Source organism: Diorhabda sublineata, chromosome 7 (genome assembly GCF_026230105.1).
Source record: "Diorhabda sublineata isolate icDioSubl1.1 chromosome 7, icDioSubl1.1, whole genome shotgun sequence".
In the NCBI taxonomy this organism is placed as follows: domain Eukaryota; kingdom Metazoa; phylum Arthropoda; class Insecta; order Coleoptera; family Chrysomelidae; genus Diorhabda; species Diorhabda sublineata.
Window position 1 is genome coordinate 7,906,617 of NC_079480.1, and position 23,906 is coordinate 7,930,522.

Consider the following 23,906-nt stretch of genomic DNA (forward strand, 5'->3'; position numbering starts at 1 on the left):
AAAGAAGCATGAGATATAAATACTTTTGTTGAAGATTTTAGGTCATTTAAATTTATTTTGTGAAAACCTATACTCAGTTTGGAGGATTCAGCAAATAAATTAGTTAAGAGATTCACATTTTACTTCCATTAGATTATAATTGAATGTTATCTTACTTGGCGTTGTTCCAATACAGTGTTTTTGCTTAATTTATAGTTCCACAAGAGTCCGATTTACAGCGGGTTTCTACTAACCACTAGCCACATGTATTTTGATGGTTTATGGGATATTTCACATCAATAACACAAGTTAACGATTTACTGAGTGAAAAACTGGAAAGAATTCCTATCCTTGATTTTTGAACTGCAATGTGTTAAGAGTACATCAATTTTTTACAGACAGGATAGAATTTTTTCTGTTATTTAGTGTCTGAATCTCATGTAATTTCATCTAATCACTCTGTTAATTCAAAATACATTTTAGTATCTCCCAGAGTCTATTTTCAATTTCTAATAAATTACTGTACGAATATTTTTCATATTGCAGATAGAGTTTTCATTCTGATCTACTCGTATAGTTATTTGGCTACATCAAGTGGAAAAAAAGAATTCCACTATTTGTTACTATGGAAAATGCACATAGAAAAATTGAGAAAAAATTTAGATACTAGAAGATATTCATCGAAGCTATTGATTGCTAAAAATTTGCAAACGTTTTGTTGATACTTAAATATTATACAAGGATTGCTACTTAACATTTGAAATAAGCAACACTGATGTGAATATATCAAATCTGACACTGCCATCATAAAGATTGAAATTTTTAATAGTTGTTTAGTAGTTCCACCAGCATACTTTCTATAGCGCATGAAAATTTGGCTATCAAATCGTGTCGATTATTGCGAAGAAATGGATCTTTTAGGACGAGCCAAATCCTACAAAAGTTGTTCGTGCACTGAGTACTTCAAAGCAAATGGTTGCTTGCTTTCTTGGAAATACTGGACATGTCGCAACCGTTCCATTAGAGCAACGTATAATCATCAATTCTGAATAGTTCTCTAGTATTTGTTCACCAGAAGTGTTCGAAAAAATCAAGGAATCCAATTGTAGGAGACGAATTATTCTCCACCCCGACAATGTGAGCTCTCACACATCAGTTCAAACAAAAACGTTTTAGAACATCGAATTGATGTTCTAGTCATGCGCTATACGGTCTTTGTTTAGCAACCAATGATTTATTCTTATTTCCGCAGATCAAAAATAAATTACGCAGTCTACGTTTTTCTACACCTGAAGAAGCGGTCTTGGTGTTCAAATTACGTTTTGGAGTTACCTCAACGTCAATCGACAATTGGTTTAAACACATCCAAAAGTGTATTGGTCTTAACACTTCAGCGGCAACAATAATTTTTTATTTGTAAAACAAATAAAAACAGTATGTTTATATGAGAAATTGTTCATTTTTTTTGTTTGCACATTTAAAAAAAGCATAGTACTTGTCTCAAAAAGTACTGTTACATATAAGTAACGCTAGCCGTTTATGATATATAAAATACCTACTTTAATGAGAAATCAAATTAAACATAATCCAACATCACATTTAACACAACGGCGTCTTTTGTTATTAGGGATATTGATTAGCAAATAGTCAAGTTGATCGTATCTCAGTGGATTCGGCAGTTGCCTGTCTTCCAGTTCCTTTGGGTGCAACACCGAATGCAACTAGGTAATTCCGCGAAACTTCTCGTCGAAATTCAAATATCAAGGAGTCAGGAAAAAATTGCCCAGCATCACTTTTTCCGTCGTATCTGAATTCTGTTACCGGATCCATCAAATGAGTTCCACCCTTGCAATCGATTTAATTTAGAAATCACTCAAGGTGTCAGTTATCACCCCGTTTGTCAGTTCTAACAAACTGACTCTTCTGTGGCAATATGCAGCTATTAGGAATTATATTTTCCCTCATCGTTCCCGTACCGCCGTAGTCCTTCTGTATTAGGTTGTAGAATAAGTTAAAATTAGTGAAAATGTTGTCTATGTAGAATTTAAAAAGAAACTTCATCATGTATTCATCTATCATGCACATCAATGTAGCAGCGAACTTTCCAAAATCATTCTCCTCATAGATTGTGGTTTGCTTTTGGATTCTTTCCTTGTTGCAGAATTCAAGCACCACACCTTGTACCCAAATCTTATAGGTTTACATGAATGTTTTACATAATATCTAATCATAGACTCATCATAACGAAGCTATTGTTCGGGAATTTTATTATTGATAAATTTAGATCTTAGTAAATCCATAAGTGGCCGTACTTCCAGAAGTTTATCTTCAGGATTAAGCTTCACGCTATCAACACAGTGCATGCATTTTTTAATCTGACGAAATATGTTTCTACTAATGGAATTACTGACCATGGAGTTGGAAACACAATGGAAATCTTGGCTTGGTAAATCATGATAGAATTAGAATTGCAATCGCGCATATCATTTCCTCTTTGAAAATGTTTGGATTAGGTTGTGTACTGAAGAAGGCATACTTTTTGGATTCATGAACGTGGTATATTTAACGTAAAACTTTTTTCTGAATACATCTATTATCCTCCAAGGGATGAAGTGACAACATCTATATTTGATTCAGTAGTTATTTCCATGCTTGCCTATTCTGTGCAATCTTTTCGGTATGATGCAGTCTCATATCTATTAGGTTTTGTTTGGTCTACCCATCTAGTTAGTAGAAATCTATCTCTTGAGCGTTTGTCTTCTACTTTCCCTTAGCAGTCTTGTACGTGAACTAATTTCTTGGAATACGGATAGGCCTCGAAGGCCTCTATTCGGTTTTTTTCTGTTTTGTGTAAAGTCCATGTCTTCGCCGCGTACGTTGGGGAAGATAAGAGCATCAACTAGACGGAGTTCCGTCGTTTTCGTGATAGATTCGTCTTTAAATATTTCATTTAACTTGGCAGTCACTAATCTTGTCATAGTCAGACGACGGTGTATTTCGCATTTGTATTTCCCAGTATTGGTAATCAATTAAGAACCCAAGATCGTTAAAATTGTTCAACACTTCGTAGCCTGTAATTACTGATGTTTGTGGAGAATTGTTTTCTTGTCTATCAACAATCATTATTTTCATTTTGGATTTATTTATTTCGAAGCTTCATTTTTCGCTAATAAGTCTTGTCATAATTTTTTTTATTGCTGGTACGGTTGACCTTGCCACTCATCTAGAACCTCTCTCATGACTTATTCGATATAAACGTTAAACGTTCTACATTCATGTATCACAACCTAATCATCCATAAATTTTCAGCTTCAAAAATCAGAAAAATCCATATTTATGTTTGTTTACCTGATAATAGGTCAATAATTGTTTATTGCACACATGGAAAATTGAGTCACAAACAAAGCCAATACAATTAAATAATGATGGCTGACGTTGAGAACGTTTCTAACGAGAGACGATTTAGAAACATAAATAAATTGAAAGGTCTCTATATATAGTTATTACATCATTTCAAATTTGAACAAAATATTTGAGACTTACCTTTCATATCAATAGTTCCATTGTGTAACAAATTATTGTAAAATTGTTCAATGGAATCAAAAACCAACGTTTCCAACCTGTTGTTACTGAGATCCAGATTAACTAGTGTGAACACACTAGCAAAAAGTCCAGCGGGAAATCGAGTTAGTCGATTGTTTACTAAGCTGAGAGTTTTGAGAAAACGAAGACCGTCGAATGCTCTGTTTGAGATGAATTCGATGTAGTTGTCATCTAGGTAGAGTTCCTGAAACAATAGTGTATTACATTTCAGTGGAGAGGAAACATAAATTTTTGTTGAATGTTCAATGGGCCCAGCGACAATTTTTTTATTTGTGACCACAGCGTTGAAACTTTACTTAACTGTTATTTGGGTGGAGTAGAACAAATTTTGGACCTGACGTTTTTCTGTCAAGCAGTCAAGAACTTGTGAATTTTATGTAAAACAAAATTTTTACCAAAAGGAAATTCTATCTTAATCGATAGATTATTCGTATTATCACGAGGCACACGACGCGTCGCACACGCCAAATATGTCAAATTCATAAAAAAAAATTTTTGTCATAACGTGGTAAAGTTGTCGAACAATTTTTACGATGTGCAATGGGATGAATAAAATTTCCTTCAAATATTTTATTTACCACCACATATGTCATTTTGATTTTCTACTGTTTCTTTAAGAAATAAAATTTTTCTCATTAGAACAAAGTTCCATTTTGATTCTATTCTTATTTTGATATTCATGATAAAGGTGAAAAAAAAAAAATATAATTTTGAAAGAGAAGAGGTAAATTTCTTCAATTTCTTAGAGCTTTTATATATTAATCCCTCTAAATGTTCTCAATTTTAGGTCTCTTCTGTTTTGAAATTAGTTTCTTTGGATAATTTTTGAGATATTGATAAAAATTGACGTCTCGACTTCAGTCTTCAACAAAATATGATATTGACATTAACAATTTGCGTATATATATCAAGAGATAGATCACCTTCATTATGAACATTAAAATAAGAATGAAATCAAAATAGAAAATTTTTCCAATAAGAAAAATTGATTGATCAATCAAATTATTTGTAGTTTGATAAGCATTTACAAAATAGAGCTATGAATTTCATTCAAATTATCTAGGTCTTTTGTATCATTTGTAGATTTTTTGTTCTCATAAATATGAACCATTTCTAATTTCTTTTTGGTGTATTAGGTTCCGTTCTAAAAATTTTTGAATCTTTATAATTAAATTTATGTTTTTTTAATTCAGTTTTTTATCGTATTGATGACCTTTTAGTCTATTTGCTAAATACTGAGTCTGCCCTATGAATGTGTATTCATTATCAGTATGTATTCATCATCAGGGACTGAAACTATAGTCAAAATATAATTTGACTATATTTATAAAAGTGTAACAATAATAAAAATTACAATAATCAGCTAAGAATTGTGGGGCTCAAATTTTGTTGCTCCTTTCAAAAATCATTATATTCATCGAATTAAGAAAGCGATAATCAAATTGACGATTGATAGAATTATTAGACTTATCGATTTTGGTTGTTATAGAATCATTGTTAATTATCATTGGTTAGATTATGAACAATAAAGTTATATAAACTAGGTTTCTATAAATGATGTTGCATATTCACTGGTTAGATTATGGATTACATCATATTCTGATAGGCTACGTCGTTATGAATAGCTCACATAGATTACATATTGGTTCGATTATGAATATTATTAATTTTTTTTTCAGTTTAGGTCGTTATAAGTGAAGTTGATTTTCATAGGTTATGTGAGATTAGATGGTTGCCATTGCCGTGAAATTTCTTCCAAAAAATTTGTTCCTTGGAAATCTGATATGAATTATTCAAACTGGTTTTGTTATTAATATAATGATCATTTTGAGGAATATATGTATTTTGTAGTTATTTTCAGTTGTCCAAATTTTGACAGATTCATAATTCATAGAATGTCCTTCATAAAAGACATGTGTGACTGAAGAACACTTATCAAGATATAATTTGCTATCGCTTTTGTTAGATGTTATTCGGTTGGTGAGTGACTTATTCAACTGACCAATATACTTCTTGTCACAATATAAACAAGGAATTTCTTATTCTATATTAGTCAATTTATTGGTTGGCGTTTTATCTTTTATTTTAGTAAATATAAATAGAATCTCAAGAGTGTGACTGTACACTACCTTAATATTATGCTGTTTAATGATTCTAGAAAGCTTGAAAGTAACTGATATGAATAGGCGAGAAAGAAACGTCAGAAGTGATATTTGAAAGTGATATCGGTGTGATGTTAAAGTCAGTGTCAGATGTGTTATACAGAATTCGTTTCAAAATATATGGTGGATATGACTTTCCATAAAAAAGTGAAATATTTCAAGGTTGCTTTTCATAAATTGTCGAAGTATTTGACTTTGACCTCTCAATTTATTTTTGATCTGCAGAAATAAGAAGAAATCTTTGAGTGTCAAACAAGGACTGCTCAAAAATGTTTTTGTTTGAACTGATGTTTGAGAGCTTGCATTGTTGAAGTGTAGAACGTCTCTTATTTTCCTGAACACATTTGGCAAAGAAATGCTTGCATACTATTCAGAATTCAGAAACAGGCGACTATTGGCTTCAAAGTGCCTCGTTCGCGAGTAACTTTTGTTGGATTTGGCTCGTTTTTTGGTTTCGGGCTCTTATGCATAGATCCATGATTTTTCGTCTATCACAATCTTATGAACGTTTTATCAAGGATCGCTATTAAATTTTTGTCTGAGTGATTGTTAAACTATGCGATATACAGTGTAAAAAAATCTTTTTGACAGTCAAATGTTCGTGGAAGATTGGATATTTTCAAGTGAACCTAGTGCCCTAGTATACCTCAATCTCACGATATCTCACATGACAATCTTGCAATATCAGTTTACGTACAGCATCGATGTTTTTTAGGCACAACAGCCTATTTTGGACGAACTTTATGAATTTCATCCTGTAGCGAATTAGGTTAACCATCAGTACAACACGATAGCTCAAAATTGTGCTTGATTATCAAAAATACAAGCGAATTGATCGATTCTCTATTGTTGGCTTAATCTATGTCGAAAATTATCTCCCAAAAGTTCCATTCAATCGATTAAATTCCAATTTTTGGTGAATATGAATATCTGAATGAAAATATCTGAAATAGCACCCGTATGACAACGTCTTCTGAGTACGTTCACCACTAAAAATGTCATTTTATGATGACAATGTTAGATTCGACATATTCATATCAGTGTTGCCATATCTCAAGACTTAAGTAGCGACCCTTGTATTGTTTGTATGGTTGAAATTTTGATATTAATGTAGTGAAGATGAGTGTATGTGATTCATTATCAAATGTTATTATGCTTAAAAAACATTCCATAGTCATGAACCTGAAGACATTAAACTGAAAATTATCTTTCATATTCCATGGAATCTGCGATGGATCAGGAAAATAATTCAGAAATCAATTCATTTTTCAAGAGGCACAAATCTGATGCTGACATTTCGCATTACCTACAAAAACTTTAAAAGATCCATACTTTCCATCGATGAAATGAAGTTGTATCTTAAATTTCATACTTCTGGGATTTATTTTGTAGAAGTTGATGTGAAACTTTTGATTTTACTTCGGTATTCATGCTTTATTTACTTTATTCAAGTTTATAACTTAGCCTGCTTTATCTATATTGTAACGATAACTGAATTTAGCCTTCCTTACAAAAGTTGAAATTGATAGTAAGACATGGAAGGAAATAATCAGATACCGAGTCATTCAGATTATTTAATTGAGGAATTTGAATATATTTTCTGTTTTTAAAAATCCTAAAGAAATACTGATTATTTTTCATCAATTATTCTCTATTCCTGAATGCAATACTTTCGGAGTTATAGCTACATTTACAGTATCTCCACTGCGAAATATCAAGTTCCCTGGATATTTGTCCAGTACCCAAGTACGGATCGTCTTTTAACAGAACACAAACATCTAGAGATTTCAGTTGATGCCGTTTTACTGCGCCCTGTTTTGGATAAATTCTTCACCGAACCAGTTTCGTTGAACTTTTCTATTAATTTACAGTAGATCTTGTTATGGTTTTTCGGTTAGGATATAGATTATTGAAGATATTACATGTTTCTTGTTGATTTCTGCGCCTATCACCATATCCTAATATCATTAAAATATCAATTCGTTTTTTTTTATATAAACTATTTATTGTGATTTTCAGTAAACTTCAACAATAATAATTTATTGAAACGAAACGAAAGTATCATAGTAATTTCGGCGGAGATAACGCCATAACGCAATTGGATAGAAAACAATAAGTATTTCTTGAGGATTTCGAAAAATGAAAAATATACAGAGTGATCCTTATAGAATGACAAAGTTCATCCTTTTTCAGGAAAAAAGAAAGATCTGACAACAATGTAAATACCACCATAATACCGCCGGTCGTATCACAAGACCCTTGTACACAAAAATTTATAAAAATCATAGAGGTTCCCGAGATAATTGAGGCGTTCCATACATAAAACTCACTCTGTATGTATGGTCGTTAGAGCCTCATCGATATGAAATGAGGTACGTAATTTGATACGGTAATGGAACTTATGTTACCACTAATTTGGTGTTTGGCCCCAGTGTGCGACAATTGAGCAAAATCACCAAATTTCGATAATGTGAAAAACTTTTGGAAATTTGTCAAATTAACTGGTTAGTTCGCATAATATCCAACTCCTAGTGGTAAATGCCAGAAATATGGCTGATTGGGCCATTTGAATAGTGTTTTTTGAGTACCAATAAACAAAACCGTCGTAGTGAAATCACATAATTTCTCATATGATCAAGGCATCTTTGAACCAATTCAGAGAACTTTTCCTTCAGGTGACTGAAAATATAACGTGACTATGTTAACGCTAAAATTTTTAATGGATGATGATGTTTCATGTATGCTTATTGAGAAGACATCGAAATACCCGTTGTTTGGAAATACTAGTGGAAAATAAAATATGGCAAAAATCATGGACGAAAACTCACTAATCACTAGGTACACGATTCAACATTGGCACCAGATTGTCTGCTATATAGACGATACTGTCCTTATAGCTGAAAATGCGATGCTTTACTTATGACAAAGAGGAATAGTTCATGAAATTTGAATCCAATTACAGACAAAAAGCCTTTTCCTCGATTCTTCAATAATATAAATTTCAAACAATGGTTAATTTAGAATTATTAAGCAAATAATTATGCGGTAGCGACTGTATAAAAAGTTATATATAATAAATATATATATAAATATATTATATATTATCAAATGAATAAGTTGATAAATTACTTATTCGGAGGATAACCTGAATTATCTGGAAAAACTTTTATCCATGAACGTAATGTCTACCTCTGATAATTATTTCTCAACAACCACCATTCAAATGGAAAATTTCCTCTAGTGTATTTCTGTATGATTACAAATTCAATGGGATACTCTCATGAGACATTCTCATTAGTAGCGCTGAAAAAATTATGATCACATTCACGATATTTTGAACAAATTTATCAAAGATTTATTTGAAGTGAATGATCGGAGACCACAAAAAATATTTCTTATAATTGTTTTCATATTTCAAAGGAAATACCTTATCAGATTAACGTTCCATATGCACATTGATATTTCGAGTATGGAGGAATGGATATTTCACGAAATATTCTGCAAAACCTTTGCAATTGACAGGTGATGGAGTTTCGTTTCTCGTTATTCGCGTTTTCCGCAATAGGTTGATTTGTTGGTGAGTTGGGTAACGTCATAAATGTGAATTATAAGACGGATGAAATGAAAGGAAAATCATTCGATTGAAGTTTGTTGAGATCGATGAAACCTGTCAAAAACACTGTAAGAAATGTAATCAAATATTTAGTAGAAATGCGGATTAATTCGTAAGCATTAATAAGACAGAATATATCTAAGTCTATACATTATCTTGACTTTCCTGACTATATTAGAGATTTTTATTTAAAGGAACGTGAATGTAAAGATCTTAGAAAAATTTTTTATATATTTTCTGAACAAAAGATATAGATTTTGACTTCATAAAAAAATGTATGGTACAAGTTTTAGGAACCCACATGATTCTTTGAACACGATTTCGCGAAAAAAATGTTAATTGTCATTTAACCGCTATCCTGAGAAATTTTCACACTATAAGATACCGCTATATATAAATATGTGATATTACCCATATTGTTTTTTCGAAAATTGAAACTACCTCAATTGTTTTGTTCTTTCTTTATTAATAATTGCAAAACAAAACCAAAAGGCTCAAATAAACAAAATAAATGGATGAATTCTATATAAGCGATTTTTCACACAATTGCTACAAATTTTTTTAGCATGATCCAAACAAATCGATTTTTCGCATTCAGGACATAGATTCATCATTTGTAGGAAAACAGCCATGGGCTATCAGCGAGTCTTCCTACAAGAAGAATAATTTTCGCATTTCTTATCTAAGCTATCTACACCTCCCTTGGACATATTGTAATCTGCAATCATTTCTGGCTTTCCGGTATCTGGGTCATCTTCTGGATAATGATGCATTGAAGAAATTAGTAATACAGCCTCATTTTTCTTAGGAACATGGGAAAGCAGAGTAATGTTTTCTTCGAATCCGTATAATTAACTACCGATTTCTTTCTTTTTGTCTGGCAAAAAGAGGCAGGAATCATCGGCTTGTTCTTTTTCAATGTACCCAAAATTGTTAGTCCTCTGTTTTATAATTCTATCACAAGTTGTAAACTTCTGAACCAATTATCTGCTGTCACGTTTCTGTTGGTCTTTTCTATGGGCTTTACTAACCTCACTACATACTGAGTGGGAACCTGCAATTTTTCTTCCTATTGCTGATAATCTATGACTATCCGAACCTTTTCCACAATAAATGTAGGCAGTATATACAAATAATTATTTCTGGCATCTGTGAGGTACATAATCTTTATGCCATATTTTTCAGGTTTTTTTGGCATGTACATTCCGAATCCGCATCGGCCTCTAAAACTCACTAGGCTCTCATCCACGCAAACAAATGTCTCCAAGGAAATTTTTTTTGGGGAATTATCAATAAACTTAAACCTAAATAGACCAGAACGAGCTGCAGCTCTATCTTCCTCCATTCTCTCTGCTCTATCCGTGTCATTATCAAATCTCATTGTGACTAATAAAGTTTCGAACCTAATTACATCTCTTTCAGTGCCATCAGTAGCAAACAAACCCTCTAAACTATCTCTTCCTGCCTTAAAAACTTCTGTGTATGTCAGCAACCCCAAAAAAGTTCTCATCTCTGCAACATCTACATATTTCAATGGTGAATGGTCTTGTTTCTTGTACTTTGTTCGAATTTGAGAAAGTTTACGATTTGTCCAATGCACAACTCCATGTAGCATATCTGCGCTAAATAGTAGTTCCCATACTTGCAGGCTAGCATTTTCTCCCAATGCTTTTGCTGGACCCCGTAACCCGGGTAAATTCTTCACTAAGTTGTGACTTCTTGTTCTAGAATTAGCTGGAGTCGGTTGTTTTCACCATTCCGTAGTGTTTACCTTCTCACGCCCGTAAAAAAATCTCGTCTTCTTAGATTTTTTTTCAAGTTCATTACTTCCTTCAATGATTATAAATAGCATCTCATTACTAATACTAAGTATGAATGAATGATTGTAAGGAATGGAAACTAGAAATAGAATTAGAAACTATCAATTTGTATATTGAATTAGTAAAACTAATTGAAATGGTTCACGGAAAAATGGTACAAACATTTATTTCATATTTCTGCTATTTGATGGTTCAAGTTTGAAGAACATTTTATATAGCCCTTCTTTTTCCGGCTCGATATTAAAAACTCATTTTCCAACAAAATACACAAAATTCACTTCAAATACAGTAATGCTAGAAATTAACTGTCATAACAGCTTGGTTAGTAGACCTTGCAAGTTTGGATTTCTCCTCCAATATTTGATTCCAATTTTTCTAACTCCAAATTGAAGTTTTAATCATCTTCATAAAATATTTTTAGATGTAGGTAGCACCAAATCTATACACTACATCCCTATTGATAGATAAATTATTTCGGTATATATATATACCATTATTATCCACCAAATGAATGCAAGGAAAATAATGATCGTTACCGTCTATTGTGCAAGTAATGGATCAAACATAATAACAATATTTTCATACAAAAATATTATCGACGTCTTTTAAATTACTATTCCATCATTTTATTGAATAGGACAATACAAGCAGTGAAGTAAATAAAAAGAAATAAGTTATTATATATTTTCATAATGAGGAGTTCTTTATTTTATGATGTTCACGAGGAAAATTTAAGAAATATACTGCACCAGGGAATAGAATGTAGAAATTTGTAACATAAATTGGTAATATGAATCCTTATTTATGAAGCAAAATTCACTCATCCTTAAATGAATGGAAGCCGTCAATACTGAATGTTAATAAAATTTGATCAATAAAACCATTGTTGAAAATATTGTAAGTTTCCGGCAAGTTGTTGATGTTATCTGATAAAATTGCAAATTTATCAGTTAGAGAGGTTAGTTCTAATATTAATTTGAAAAAGTCTATTGAATCCAAGAAACTGAAAAAATGTACGTAAATATAATTCTCTGTCTTATATAGGGTGAGTTTTATATATGGCACGCCGCAATTATCTCGGAAACTGTTTGTAAGATATACTCGTCAATGAAAATACGTTTACAAATGTACAAGAAACTTGTGATACGGCCGGTATTATGGTGGTATCTTCAAACGTAATCACTTCGATATATCATAAAGACAAGAATATAATCGAAACCTCCGACCTTTAAGAAAGAAAAGTTACTTTTTGATCTATGAATACATCATCGGCGTATTTTTGGCTTCTATAAGTGTAATATTTATTGATAATTTATTAAAACGCAAAACGATAATTGGTAAATATTAATCTAATCTGCTGACAAGTTTTAATGCCGAACTATAGAGGAAACGACCGCAATTTGTTTGAACAAACGTTTGTTCTATTATGAAAATGCGTCTCATATTACCCTAAATGCGTTGCGATTTATTACCTTATCCGTCATATCCAACTAACTCTCTTCCGGTAATTTTCTCATAAATAAGTCACTTCTCCTACAAACCGCTCTCGTATGTATGAGTTTGAAATACATGAATCCGATATTTGAGATCCTATTGTCAATTCAGTATGAAACTTTGCAAAAATATTCAAATTTTATATGATAAGACTCATCTTGTTTCTATTATTTTCTATGTGCTGCGTTTACCCTTGTCAGACGTGCCAATATTCAACAATTAAAGATAAACAACCTTCATTGCTCAATATGAATGAGAATTTTTAATAACTGTATAAATTTTGCAAAATACCATGAGAAACTGATGGAATGTATCTTTCGTCAACAATATATAATCACAAAATCACTCTAAAATTCATCAAAAATTCTCTCATCTCTCTGTACGTGTTTGTATCTTCCATATCTCCTTCAAGGATTTTTTATCAACATAACTATAAAATTAGCTTATAATAATAATATATACGACGACTACTTCAAAAATGATAATTTTTGTCTCTGATGTAAAATTTCTTGTGCAGGTGCAGTAGTTCTTAAGTAGCAGCCATCGTATTATATTAGATCACATATGCCTGGAAAATTGGTTATAATATATAACACACAATGAAGTTATTTGTTATAATCAATGGATTTATTGGATTTAAGAAAAAAGCATCTCTATTTCAAATTATTTTGTTCACTCACCAAATATAGACACTAGAATTTTCACTGTTGATTAACTGAATGAACACAATAAGACCTTGCTTTCGAAAAATATAATTTATTTGTGCAACCTGAAGAAATTGAATCTTTCAACTAACAGCTTCTCAACGTGACATAAGTGAGGTCATCCCCATCTGAAATGATCGTTAAAATTTTACCGTTCATTTATCAACGAAGTATACTTTACAGTAAGAAAAGCAAGTCATGAGAAAAAGTTTCAACCTCCGAAAACTATCCATTCTCCTCTATTTACTGATGTGGATTTTGGTTGGAATTTTTGGAACCGTTAGTGATATTCATACTGAACACACTATTTATTAATACCACTACATTAACATTCATATTTACACTGTTTGACGTGCGTTTCGATAAAGTGCATCATCTTCATTTTTATGTTCTTGGGAATTTCAGAATAAATCATAGGCACAAATATACCACCACAAATTTTTGAACATTAATAATAAAACATATGTTTTTTTTTATTTCATAGTTCGCTAATGCAGTTTTATTTTTTCAATCGTATTATTGACCTTTAAGTCTATTTTCTAGACACTGAGATGTCTGTCCTATGTAGAGAGTATCACAATCATTATAAGGTACTTGATATGTTATATTACTTATTTCGGTTATGAGGTTTTAGTTTTTCTTGCTAAATTGCCAGAATTACTTCAATTTATCAATTTATATTCGATAACATGTTGCCTAAGGATATGATAATTTTCCAGAAATATCATACGAGGGCATCTGGAATTGTGAGTTCATCATTCTGTAATGAATAACCCCATGATAAAACTATTTTGGAGGATTGTCTAGGAAATGTGAAGGAAAGTTGACATTTCTAATGAAGGATTTGATTTTGAAACAAAAACAACAGAAACTTTGACTAAATTGGTGAAATCTTTATTGGAATCGATAGAACGATCAGTATGATTTGATGTTTGAAGATGATTTCATGCAAATGTTGTCTGCGGCTCCACTTTAGATAGCCCATGCGCAAGGTCCAATTTTTGCACACTCTCTCCAACATGTCGGCCAATATTTCACGAATAAATGCTTCAATATTTGCTTTCAGTGTGTTCATTGCTGCTGGTTTAACGGGCCCCAAATGTGAGATGTTCTGTTCACCGAAGGCGGCTCTCAATTTTACCATTGTCTCACGTGCTGTGTGCCATGTGACACACATCACGTTGAAATCACTTGTCAGGCATGTCCTATTGTTCCATTTTGGGCAAAAAAAAATCGTCAATCATCACTCGGTAGCGTTCGCCATTTACAGTAACGTTCTGGGCATCGACGCTTTTGAAGAAGTACGACCCGATGATGCCACCGGCCCAAAATCCACACCAAACTTTTTTGGAATGCATTGGTAGCTCCTGCCGTGGTTGCTTGTTGACGTATCCATTCAATCAGAAATGAGCACTGTCGCTGAACATAATTTTTCAATAAAAAAGTTCACCCATTCACCCAATGTTAAAAGTTGTGAGAGATCGTTTGGATACAGCCGCAATATTTTCTTCAGTCTTCACTGTACGTTTGTGTGTTGGTAGTTTAATGTCCAATAGTGTGAACTGGGTTTGAAATTTATTCATAAGCTTCCGATTAGTTTCCTCAGTAGGCCGACCAAACTTCCCATGAATTGAAAGAAGTGCGCGATGCAGTCTCCCACCGAGCATGAATTTTGATAGTAAAACTGAACAAGTTTGACAATCACATAAGACACGATTCATGCGTGATCTGCCTTACTAAAAATATACCAACAAAATAATCACTCTTCATTTTTTCGATGGAAATCCATATTGAATCAAAGTGAAATTCATTGTAATGGATAAAAGCGTACAAGATGAAATTATTAGAACACTGTTGTCATATATGAAAACCTAGCTAAAGAATTAATAAACATAGTGATAACTACCATAAATTATGAGCGTTTCAAATTTTATCCCACTGTGATTGAACTTACTGTATACATGACACTCTCACTGAAAAATTCTATGAAATAGAGAAACAAGCTGTCTCACTCACAGAGTGATTTGTCTAAATTGTGGTAGAAGCACCTGTTAGTAAGAGCTCATAATTTTCACTGCTACCAGTCGTTCGTTTGTCAGCTTCATAGTTCTTGATTAATTTCTATCTACTAGCATTGAGTCCTCAAGCATTTATTTATCATTCAAATTAGTCTTTTATTCAAATTATACGTTATCTACAAGTAGAATATTTTTCCTTCCAATCCTGATATGTAACAATAATTATTGATCGAATAACAGCCAAAATAGAATAAATCTCATTGTAACTTCCTTTTATTGGAAAACGAATTTTTTATGCTAAGGTAAAATAAGTAAACCACTGTGAACGTTTTCGTACTTGATAAAATTCCCTTTTCCTAGGAACCAAATATATTTTCCGAACTCTATCAAGCGGCTATGTCCGAATAGTCCATTATTTGGGTCTAAACGTGAGAAAACCTCGACTGGCAAGGAGTCTGATAAATAAGTGAACAATTTAATCCACAAGAAGCACTACAAGCATAATAAAATAGTCGGTACACGGTAACGAATAAAGTATGAATAATGGTTCGGTTTGGATGGATACGAAGATTTATTTGACAACGGTTTAATTCTCAAATTGATTTAAGAACGTATAAATATCTCCTCAAAATACTTCCATATCGATTATTTGTATCGTATATTGGGAAATAATATGCCCTGATTCATAGAATGAAAATGGAATATTAAGTGAAATCATTCATTCCATAAATAAAGCACGTATCAAATAAGAAAAACACAGGTATGTCATACCTGACACAGAGCGTGAGAATATTCTCATCCCTTTCTTCACTGCGTGTTTTTCACAAAAATAGGAAAATGAGGAAATTCTCAATTTGAAATTTGGGGCACTTTTCGAGGTTGGATCTTGAAAAAAATGACATATTCGTGTTCAGGAGGGTCAAAATATGTAAAAGACCCTAAGAACGTCAAAATTGTTCACCCTACGTATGCACGGGGGATGGAATCTCAATAATCGACCACCTGCTCCTGATCTCTAAATTTTCTTTTGGCACCATTGCCCAACAAACCCATTTTTATGTTCAGGAGGGTCAAAATATGTAGAAGACCCTAAGAACGTCAAAATTGTTCACCCCACGTATGCACGGGGGATGGAACCTCAATAATCGACCACCTGCTCCTGATCTCTAAATTTTCTTTTGGCACCATTGCCCAACAAACCCATTTTCATGCTTCTATCATCAATTGCCACTTTTTTGCAGTTTTCCACTGCACTATAAAGGCTCGAGCTCCCCGTACCACCCGTGGTTGTGGTGCGTAAATGCATCTCTTGTCGTAACGTAAGCCGACCCCAAACATAAAAATCGACTGGCGTCAAATCTGGATACCTTGCCGGTCACAGAATAGGTCCATTTCGTCCAATCCATCGGTGCGGATAATTTGCGTTTAACTAGTCCCGCTCTGAGCGATGAAAGTGCGCTATATATCTGTCATTTTGAAATATCATACGTCTTCGAGTATTTGAGGGTAAGTCTTCCAGCAACACAAGCAGATCTTCTTGCAAAAATTGCAGATACGTTTGAGCATTTAAAGTATTAGGCAGGTAGAAAGGTTGTTTTGTGGCGATTTTGTTTCTTCTGTTCTCAGTAGTTAAGGTAGTAGTGAAGTTGGTTATAACTTCTCTATCAAATTGGGACTCGCCTCTCCATAGGATCTTTTTTAAAATGTCACGATTCTCAATTTCTTAATTTAATAAAAAACGGCAAAACCTCATGTGTCGTACGGGATCCCCTTCTTCAAGGCCTTGTACGTGTGTATAGTGAAATGGGTGTCTTCCATCAGAATGAACCACTGACCATACTTTCCAAGTAGTCAAATTAAGCTGATTGGTCACTTTTGAAGTCCTGGTAGTTGAGTCAGCAGAAAACGCATCCAAAATTTATTCGTCCCCTTCTACTAGTAGCTCTGCTGCAGAGACACGAGGTTCTCTGTGCTGCCCTGCGCCCCATTTAGAAAGCCTTTTAAATGTATCGCGAAACACTTGGGCATTGGGTAATCTCCTTCGAGGATAGCGTTTACCGTAGAGTTCACGCGCACGAGCTGTATTTCCGTCAGCAAACCTGTAAATGTACACAATTTACGCATGATTTGTGAATTTAGCCATCGTAAAATCAATGCGATTAACTTTCAAAAAAAAAAAAATAGTCCAAAAGTACAATGCCGTTTTACCAGCGGATCTCTTAACACGGAGCAGAAACATTAATCATCTGTCTTTTTGTAAAGATAAAATTACATAGATGTCTTCAAAGTATTTTGGATAAAAATAGCATTGGTATTTTTTTTATTTTAAAGCTACGGAAACTAATTTGTTTCGAAAAAAAGTACCTCTCTCATATTTTTGAGGTCATAACTTGATAATTAGTATGTTTTTAATGTATTGTAGCTTTTACTTGATTGACTAGAGACTCCTTATGCGCATTTATGCGCCATAAACTCCTTAAAACTTGCTGTTTCAGTTTTATTTCATATAAACGGCAGTAAAACCCTCATAAAATGGAAAAACACAAAATTAACCATATCTCAAAATCCAACAAATATTGCACTGGAACATTTATGGTTGAAAACACTTTGAATGAGTTCCTTTATCATCTCCTCAAATGCCTACATCGTTCCTCCTAAGACCCTATATTTTGAGCCTTTTTAATAACCAAGCTAAGCTGATCAAGAGGTGTTCTAAGTTTTATATTAGCAAATTTTACGCTTCACATTACTTTTGTTAAGAAATATGAAATAATATTGCAGAGAAAGGACACTAACTGCTACAGGTGTGTCCCAATCTACTTATCAAAAAATAAGTAAGGAAGCTCCAAAAATTGAAAGGAGTAGGCCAAGTACGTTACTTAAATCGCCAAAGAAGACTCGTGAGGCTAACAAAAGAAAAAAGTTGATCTTATTTTTCCTGATAAAATTAAGACAATTCCAGAAATAAAGACTCAAATGTAAGAAATTTTCATTGATAATGTAATAAATAATGGAATGTAAACTCAAATATGTGATTTTAGATGTTTTGCAAAAAATTAACAACCGCAAAATATTATAACAATAAGAGCATCCAGGTTGAATCCATTTCTTAAAAAAATGGATTCAGGTAATAAGCAGACTTAATTATTTACGTACCATGTTGACAGTGTTATATACCCTTTAGTTATTTTATAATATATGTACTTTACTTCATAGGTAGCAGTCAATGCCATATAGAAGAAAAGTTTTTTGTGAATCCTACGATCTTCGCCTGAAAAGAATCTTCTTCTTAAGATCTCATGATATGTTAGTTTTGCAGGTTCTTCTGTATCAGTTCCTAGGAGGTGGACTGCCAGCTGTCCATCCATCTCTTGAGTGGTCTTCCGGGTTTTCTTTTCCCAACGTCTCTTAATTTGTTGACTAATTCATTCGGTCGCGGCTGCCTTCCATTTGTTGGATCCTTTCTTAATCATTCATAAGTATTAACGTCAAATAACATTTAATTCATGCCTTCAAAATAGTCCTTATTATCTATGATTTACGTTCCATATCCCATATCTGAACCAGATACAATGATATCATTTTTTGCACGAAGAAATAGTTTTGTTTTATAGAAGTCTCTCCTGTCACATGGTAATAGAAATTTGTTGATATAATAAAAGTTCTAGATCTAAGGTCACACAAGAGTTAAAATTCTTCGTGAATGACGACTTTATAATTTGTTGTTTATTCACTTAAGTTATGAAATTTCATAATAATCCTAATTTTTCCCATTGTTAAAACATACATTATATCTACAAGTGGTCCTATGTTCGAAACTATGCACTATTTCCAGTGGCAAAATAGACTTTATCCAGTTTTCAAAGATTAATTTAGAAATTGGAGGAACTTTTTGAAAATTAGAAAAATAATTGGTAACTTATCCACACATATCAAAGAAAAAACACCTAAACTCCAGTATTCTAATGTGATTCATCAAATAAATTATTTAAACTGCAATAAGAGTTACATTGGTATGACTAAACAATACTTAAAATCCAGAAAATACCATCAAGAATATTATTGTCGAGAACATAATAAGAATAAAAAGGATAAAACAACTGTAGCTCAACATCATTTCACTGATGATAGCAACTTCAATTTTGATGATGCGAAAATTCTGGATAAAGAACATAAATATGCAAAAATAACCATCAGCGAAATGATATACACAAAACTGAATGATACAATTAATAACCTATCTATTCAATGTTTAAGTATTGGTTTCTTTAAATAGCTTTTCCATTGTTCTTCTGATTTATACAAAAAAGATTTTATTTTTTTATGTTAAATAGTTTGCCTTAGATGCAGTATGTCCTTATGATGGATATATACATTTATAGATATTTACATATTTACTCCATCTGGTTATTGCTATACTTCCAATTTCACCATTTTTTGTTTACTTATTTATCTTCATCATCGGTTGAGTTATAATGTTCCCATATATTTTTACCCTTGATGAAGATCAAATAAAATATCGAAAAGTTGGCATTTTATTTTGAATCCTCAACCCGCATCACCATTCGACATTACTACTATTACAAGAAAGAATAATAATTTCAACAATGACATATTAAATAATTATTGGAAATGATTTTTTAAAAAATATATTATCAAGTTGAAGTGGTTCTAATGGTGTGCTCTATATATTCATAAGATGTCCTTAATTATTTGAAAAAACATTTTTATTCAAATTCCATTACATGTTTAATGTAATAATCTATTCAGAAATTGTTTAGGGCTTATTATCAATGTACTTACCGAGGCGTGAATTAAATGATTCATAACTAATTTATATTCATGGAAATTATAGAGCAAGAGAATTTCATACCTACACGGAAAGAGCTTAAGCAATTTTATGCATCAATATACTGCAATAAACAACAGTGTTCCGCAACCAAATAAGTATACTTTAATTAACTTCATAATAATCAAAAGTCGCATCTATTCGAAAATTTTGAAATTTTGAATTTATTTAAATACATACAGTTTATTTTTCAAAATAAAATGTATACTTTGTAAATAGTTGATTCCATTATTGAAACTGGAAATTTTTTGACAAAATGGCCGGTGAGTATGTAGTGGATACAAACTTTCATACAATAGCAATTGATTTTGATTGATAAATTTTTTTTTATCAACTTTGATTGACAAATTTTCATTTTCATATACAGATTAACCTTAAAACACTCATTTTTTGGGTACTAGAAAGTATCTAGTTTCCAACATGTCAAAGTCAAAAACCAGAATGGAGTGAGGAAATACACTGGACCTGTTATCCAAAAGAATGAAATAGTCTTCGATATTTTAATTCAATACAGATATTTCATATTTTCATTCATAATTACTTGCGAAGTATCTGTGAGAAAATTTCTTTTCAAGTCTTTTAAATACGTAGCCGCAGCACGGGAAACTTTTCAAATTTTAAAAATGTCTAGGATGATCGAGACACTCGGTCCCCACTTCTGCTTTAGTACGGGTTTTGCTTATCAAATTTGCTAGAACGAACTTGCCTTAGCAAAGATGATTGCTTAACTATATCGCAAATTTAGTCTTCTAAAAAAGTCGCTTGTGTAAGCTGGTTTATCTACTAAATAACAAATGACTTTGTGTAACTGTTTGGACTTGATTAATCAAAAAATAGGATTAATCCTACTATTTAGTTTCTATTACCAATATATTTTTTATTTGGGAGACTTGGAGGAATACCTTCAAAGTTACCTATCGGAAGTTTCCTACATAATTAATAATAAACATTCAAAAACTCACCTCGATATCCCATAGCTCGGAAAAGACACTTGAAACTAAATTCACTATTTTATTAACACTCAAATCCATCACTTTCAACTTTGATAATCCAAAGAATGTCAAATTATTTATATCGCATATGTAATTTTCCGACAAGTCCAATTCCAAAACGTTTCCCAACGAAGAGAAAGCCTTGTCTTCAATTTTCGAAATGTTATTGCTGTTCAACCGCACATATTTCAATTCCGGAACATTGAAAAAAACGTAGTTTGGTATCGAACGAATTCGGTTACCACTCAAATCGAGTTCCTTCAATGAAAGTAGATTGGCTATAGAGAAATTTTCCAGTATTTCAATTTGGTTTTTGCATAATGTCAGTTTTTGTATAGATGTCGAGTTAGCAAGAACGTGCTTTTCCAATTTATCAAGAAGAGCGAACGATATCGTGAAGTTTCTCATAAAAAGCATTTTCTGAAGAAACTGCGGCGGAATACTTTTCAACTGACCTTGGTGACTTGCAATTATACTGAAATCTGACAAATACGGCTGAGTCTCAACGATCAGCCTCCAAATTAAACTATCTTTATTCACCGGTTCGAATATCCAGCACTCTGCTGACAAAACTTGATACTTGTCCTTAGTACAGAAACATCGTATACTGTTAGTATCGGTGGGTTCTAAGCTGCACAAACTGTTAGGTTTGACTGCTTTCGGTTTTGATTTACTCCTTGAGCGAATTTGAGCGAAGGTTGCATCGTTCATCCATAGAATAGCGAAAAATATTACCAGTCTCATGTTGACGCACCACCTGAAAGAAGAAGTGAATCGATTAATATCACCAATATCATTAAAATTTGTATGTACAATGTATATATTATGCACAATAGATTGTAAAATGAGATTTTGTGATGTATTAGATGAGATCCTGTAACAAAATCCTTTGATGCATTTCTTGTTTTGTACGCGAAATGCAGGGCGGCACTCAATACGGAAAAACCCCAGCTATTGTTTTCAACCAACCCAACCCACTCAATTTCTACTTAATGAGTTTGATGGGACGCCTTAAGAACCGTGAAGAGGTTGTTTATTTGGGTGGGGAATTTATCACCATTCTTAGATTGACGGCTGATCTGAACACTTATCTGGACAGAGCACCGAAGTCCATCACATCAAGATATTTGTACGAAAATTTAAACGAAATCACTTATGTATCTTTTTTGTATAACTTATACATTTTACCCATTGGAAACTATGCTTCCGCAAATAACAACGACCTATCAAGAAATTCTCAAAAATTACCTAGTTTTGTGAATTTGAATAAACCTCAAGAATATCATCTACTGATGTTGAAATGACTTGTTTTTTTTTTATAAATTAAGTAGGTTTATAGGTACTTTATGTCTTTAAACATGACTGGTTTAATTTGATAGTTTTTAGATAATTGACAAGAAATAAAAACTTGATATTCTTCATCATGAAATACTAAACGACGAGTATTTAAAACAAACATTCAAACTCTAAAATTCATTAGACAAATAGAAACATATTAAAATCATGTTCAATGATTTTTTATATAATTATCCAATATTAAAATATTTTTCTCCACAGAACGATAATCTTTGTGCATACAAGTCATTTGCTAGTAAAATTTCTTGAAGGTACACTGCTTACACCACCACTAAACCAACTCTCACAATAGGGCCCTAGCATACATTTTTTATACCTGAACTACGTTTAGTCGTTCTTAATCCCAGACTATTCTCTAATTTTTTTAAATGGTATATTAGTTCTTGAAAGAAATAAATAAATTTAAATACCCAAATACCGCGCCAAAACGCATTTGTTGTCATATGACTGAGTGTGACGTAGAAAAAAAGTAAACAGACTTAAGTGAGGTTAGAATTGAATACAGTTCAAACAGAGTTGTTCGGATTCCTTTAAAAAACACTCACACAGTTGTGAGTATTCAATTTTGTAGAATACAAGATGACGTATCGTTGGTACATTGTACGAGGATCTACAAACACTAGTATAAAAACACCAAATAAAGTTTTCGTGCAAGTCCCTTGAGAGTAAAAGCGACGAAAACAATGCTTTCAAGCTGTATGAAGGGATTATGTGAGCGTCAAACCAGGGAGCCCAGTATATGTTTGTGAAGACCATTTCAATGTTAGTTTTATCTATTGGTGTTTAAAAAAGTTAACTTATTATTTTTTACTGTAGCTTGGAACAAATTTGAGAAATTATATGATGTGGAATATAACAAAACTCAAAAAATTCTAAAATAATGATGTTTCAACAAAATTCAATTGCCAGAAAGAACGGAAAAGAGCTTTTGTGAAAAACCTCGTCCGCTGACATTAGAACGACGAAAACAGACATTATCGAAAAACTTCTTAGTGCCTCAACTTCAGCTGTCTGTTCAAAAGGTGTAGAAACATCAATGGATATTAACATTACAGAAGTTGCAAAAAGTGATTCCCATCAAATATTTTAGGAGTTTCTTCATCATCGCTTATTTTAGAAGTAATTAGAAATCCATCCTCATAAATTACAAGTAATAAGGGAGTTATAGTAAAACCACATGCACGTTTCGATAACCAAATTATCGTCTTCAGAGACTGGAGGTAAACGTGTACCTGTTTACAGTGTAATTGTGAGTGTTGATGTATGAATACCACCAACGGTTCCAGAAATTTCATCTTAGTGGTTATGAATTAGGT

At 32.4% G+C, this 23,906-nt stretch overlaps 1 protein-coding gene across 1 annotated transcript in view; it reads right to left on the bottom strand.

Moving 5' to 3' along the window:
- Positions 1-23,906, bottom strand: part of LOC130446774 (connectin-like) — a 776,872-nt gene that overhangs the window by 112,603 nt on the left and 640,363 nt on the right. Inside the window, exons 5-6 of the mRNA XM_056783223.1 lie at positions 21,205-21,991; positions 3,523-3,766 (exon numbers count right to left, since the gene is read on the bottom strand). Coding sequence (XP_056639201.1) covers positions 3,523-3,766; positions 21,205-21,978 — 1,018 coding nt within the window. The 5' untranslated portion in view covers positions 21,979-21,991. The remainder of the gene's footprint in view (positions 1-3,522; positions 3,767-21,204; positions 21,992-23,906) is intronic.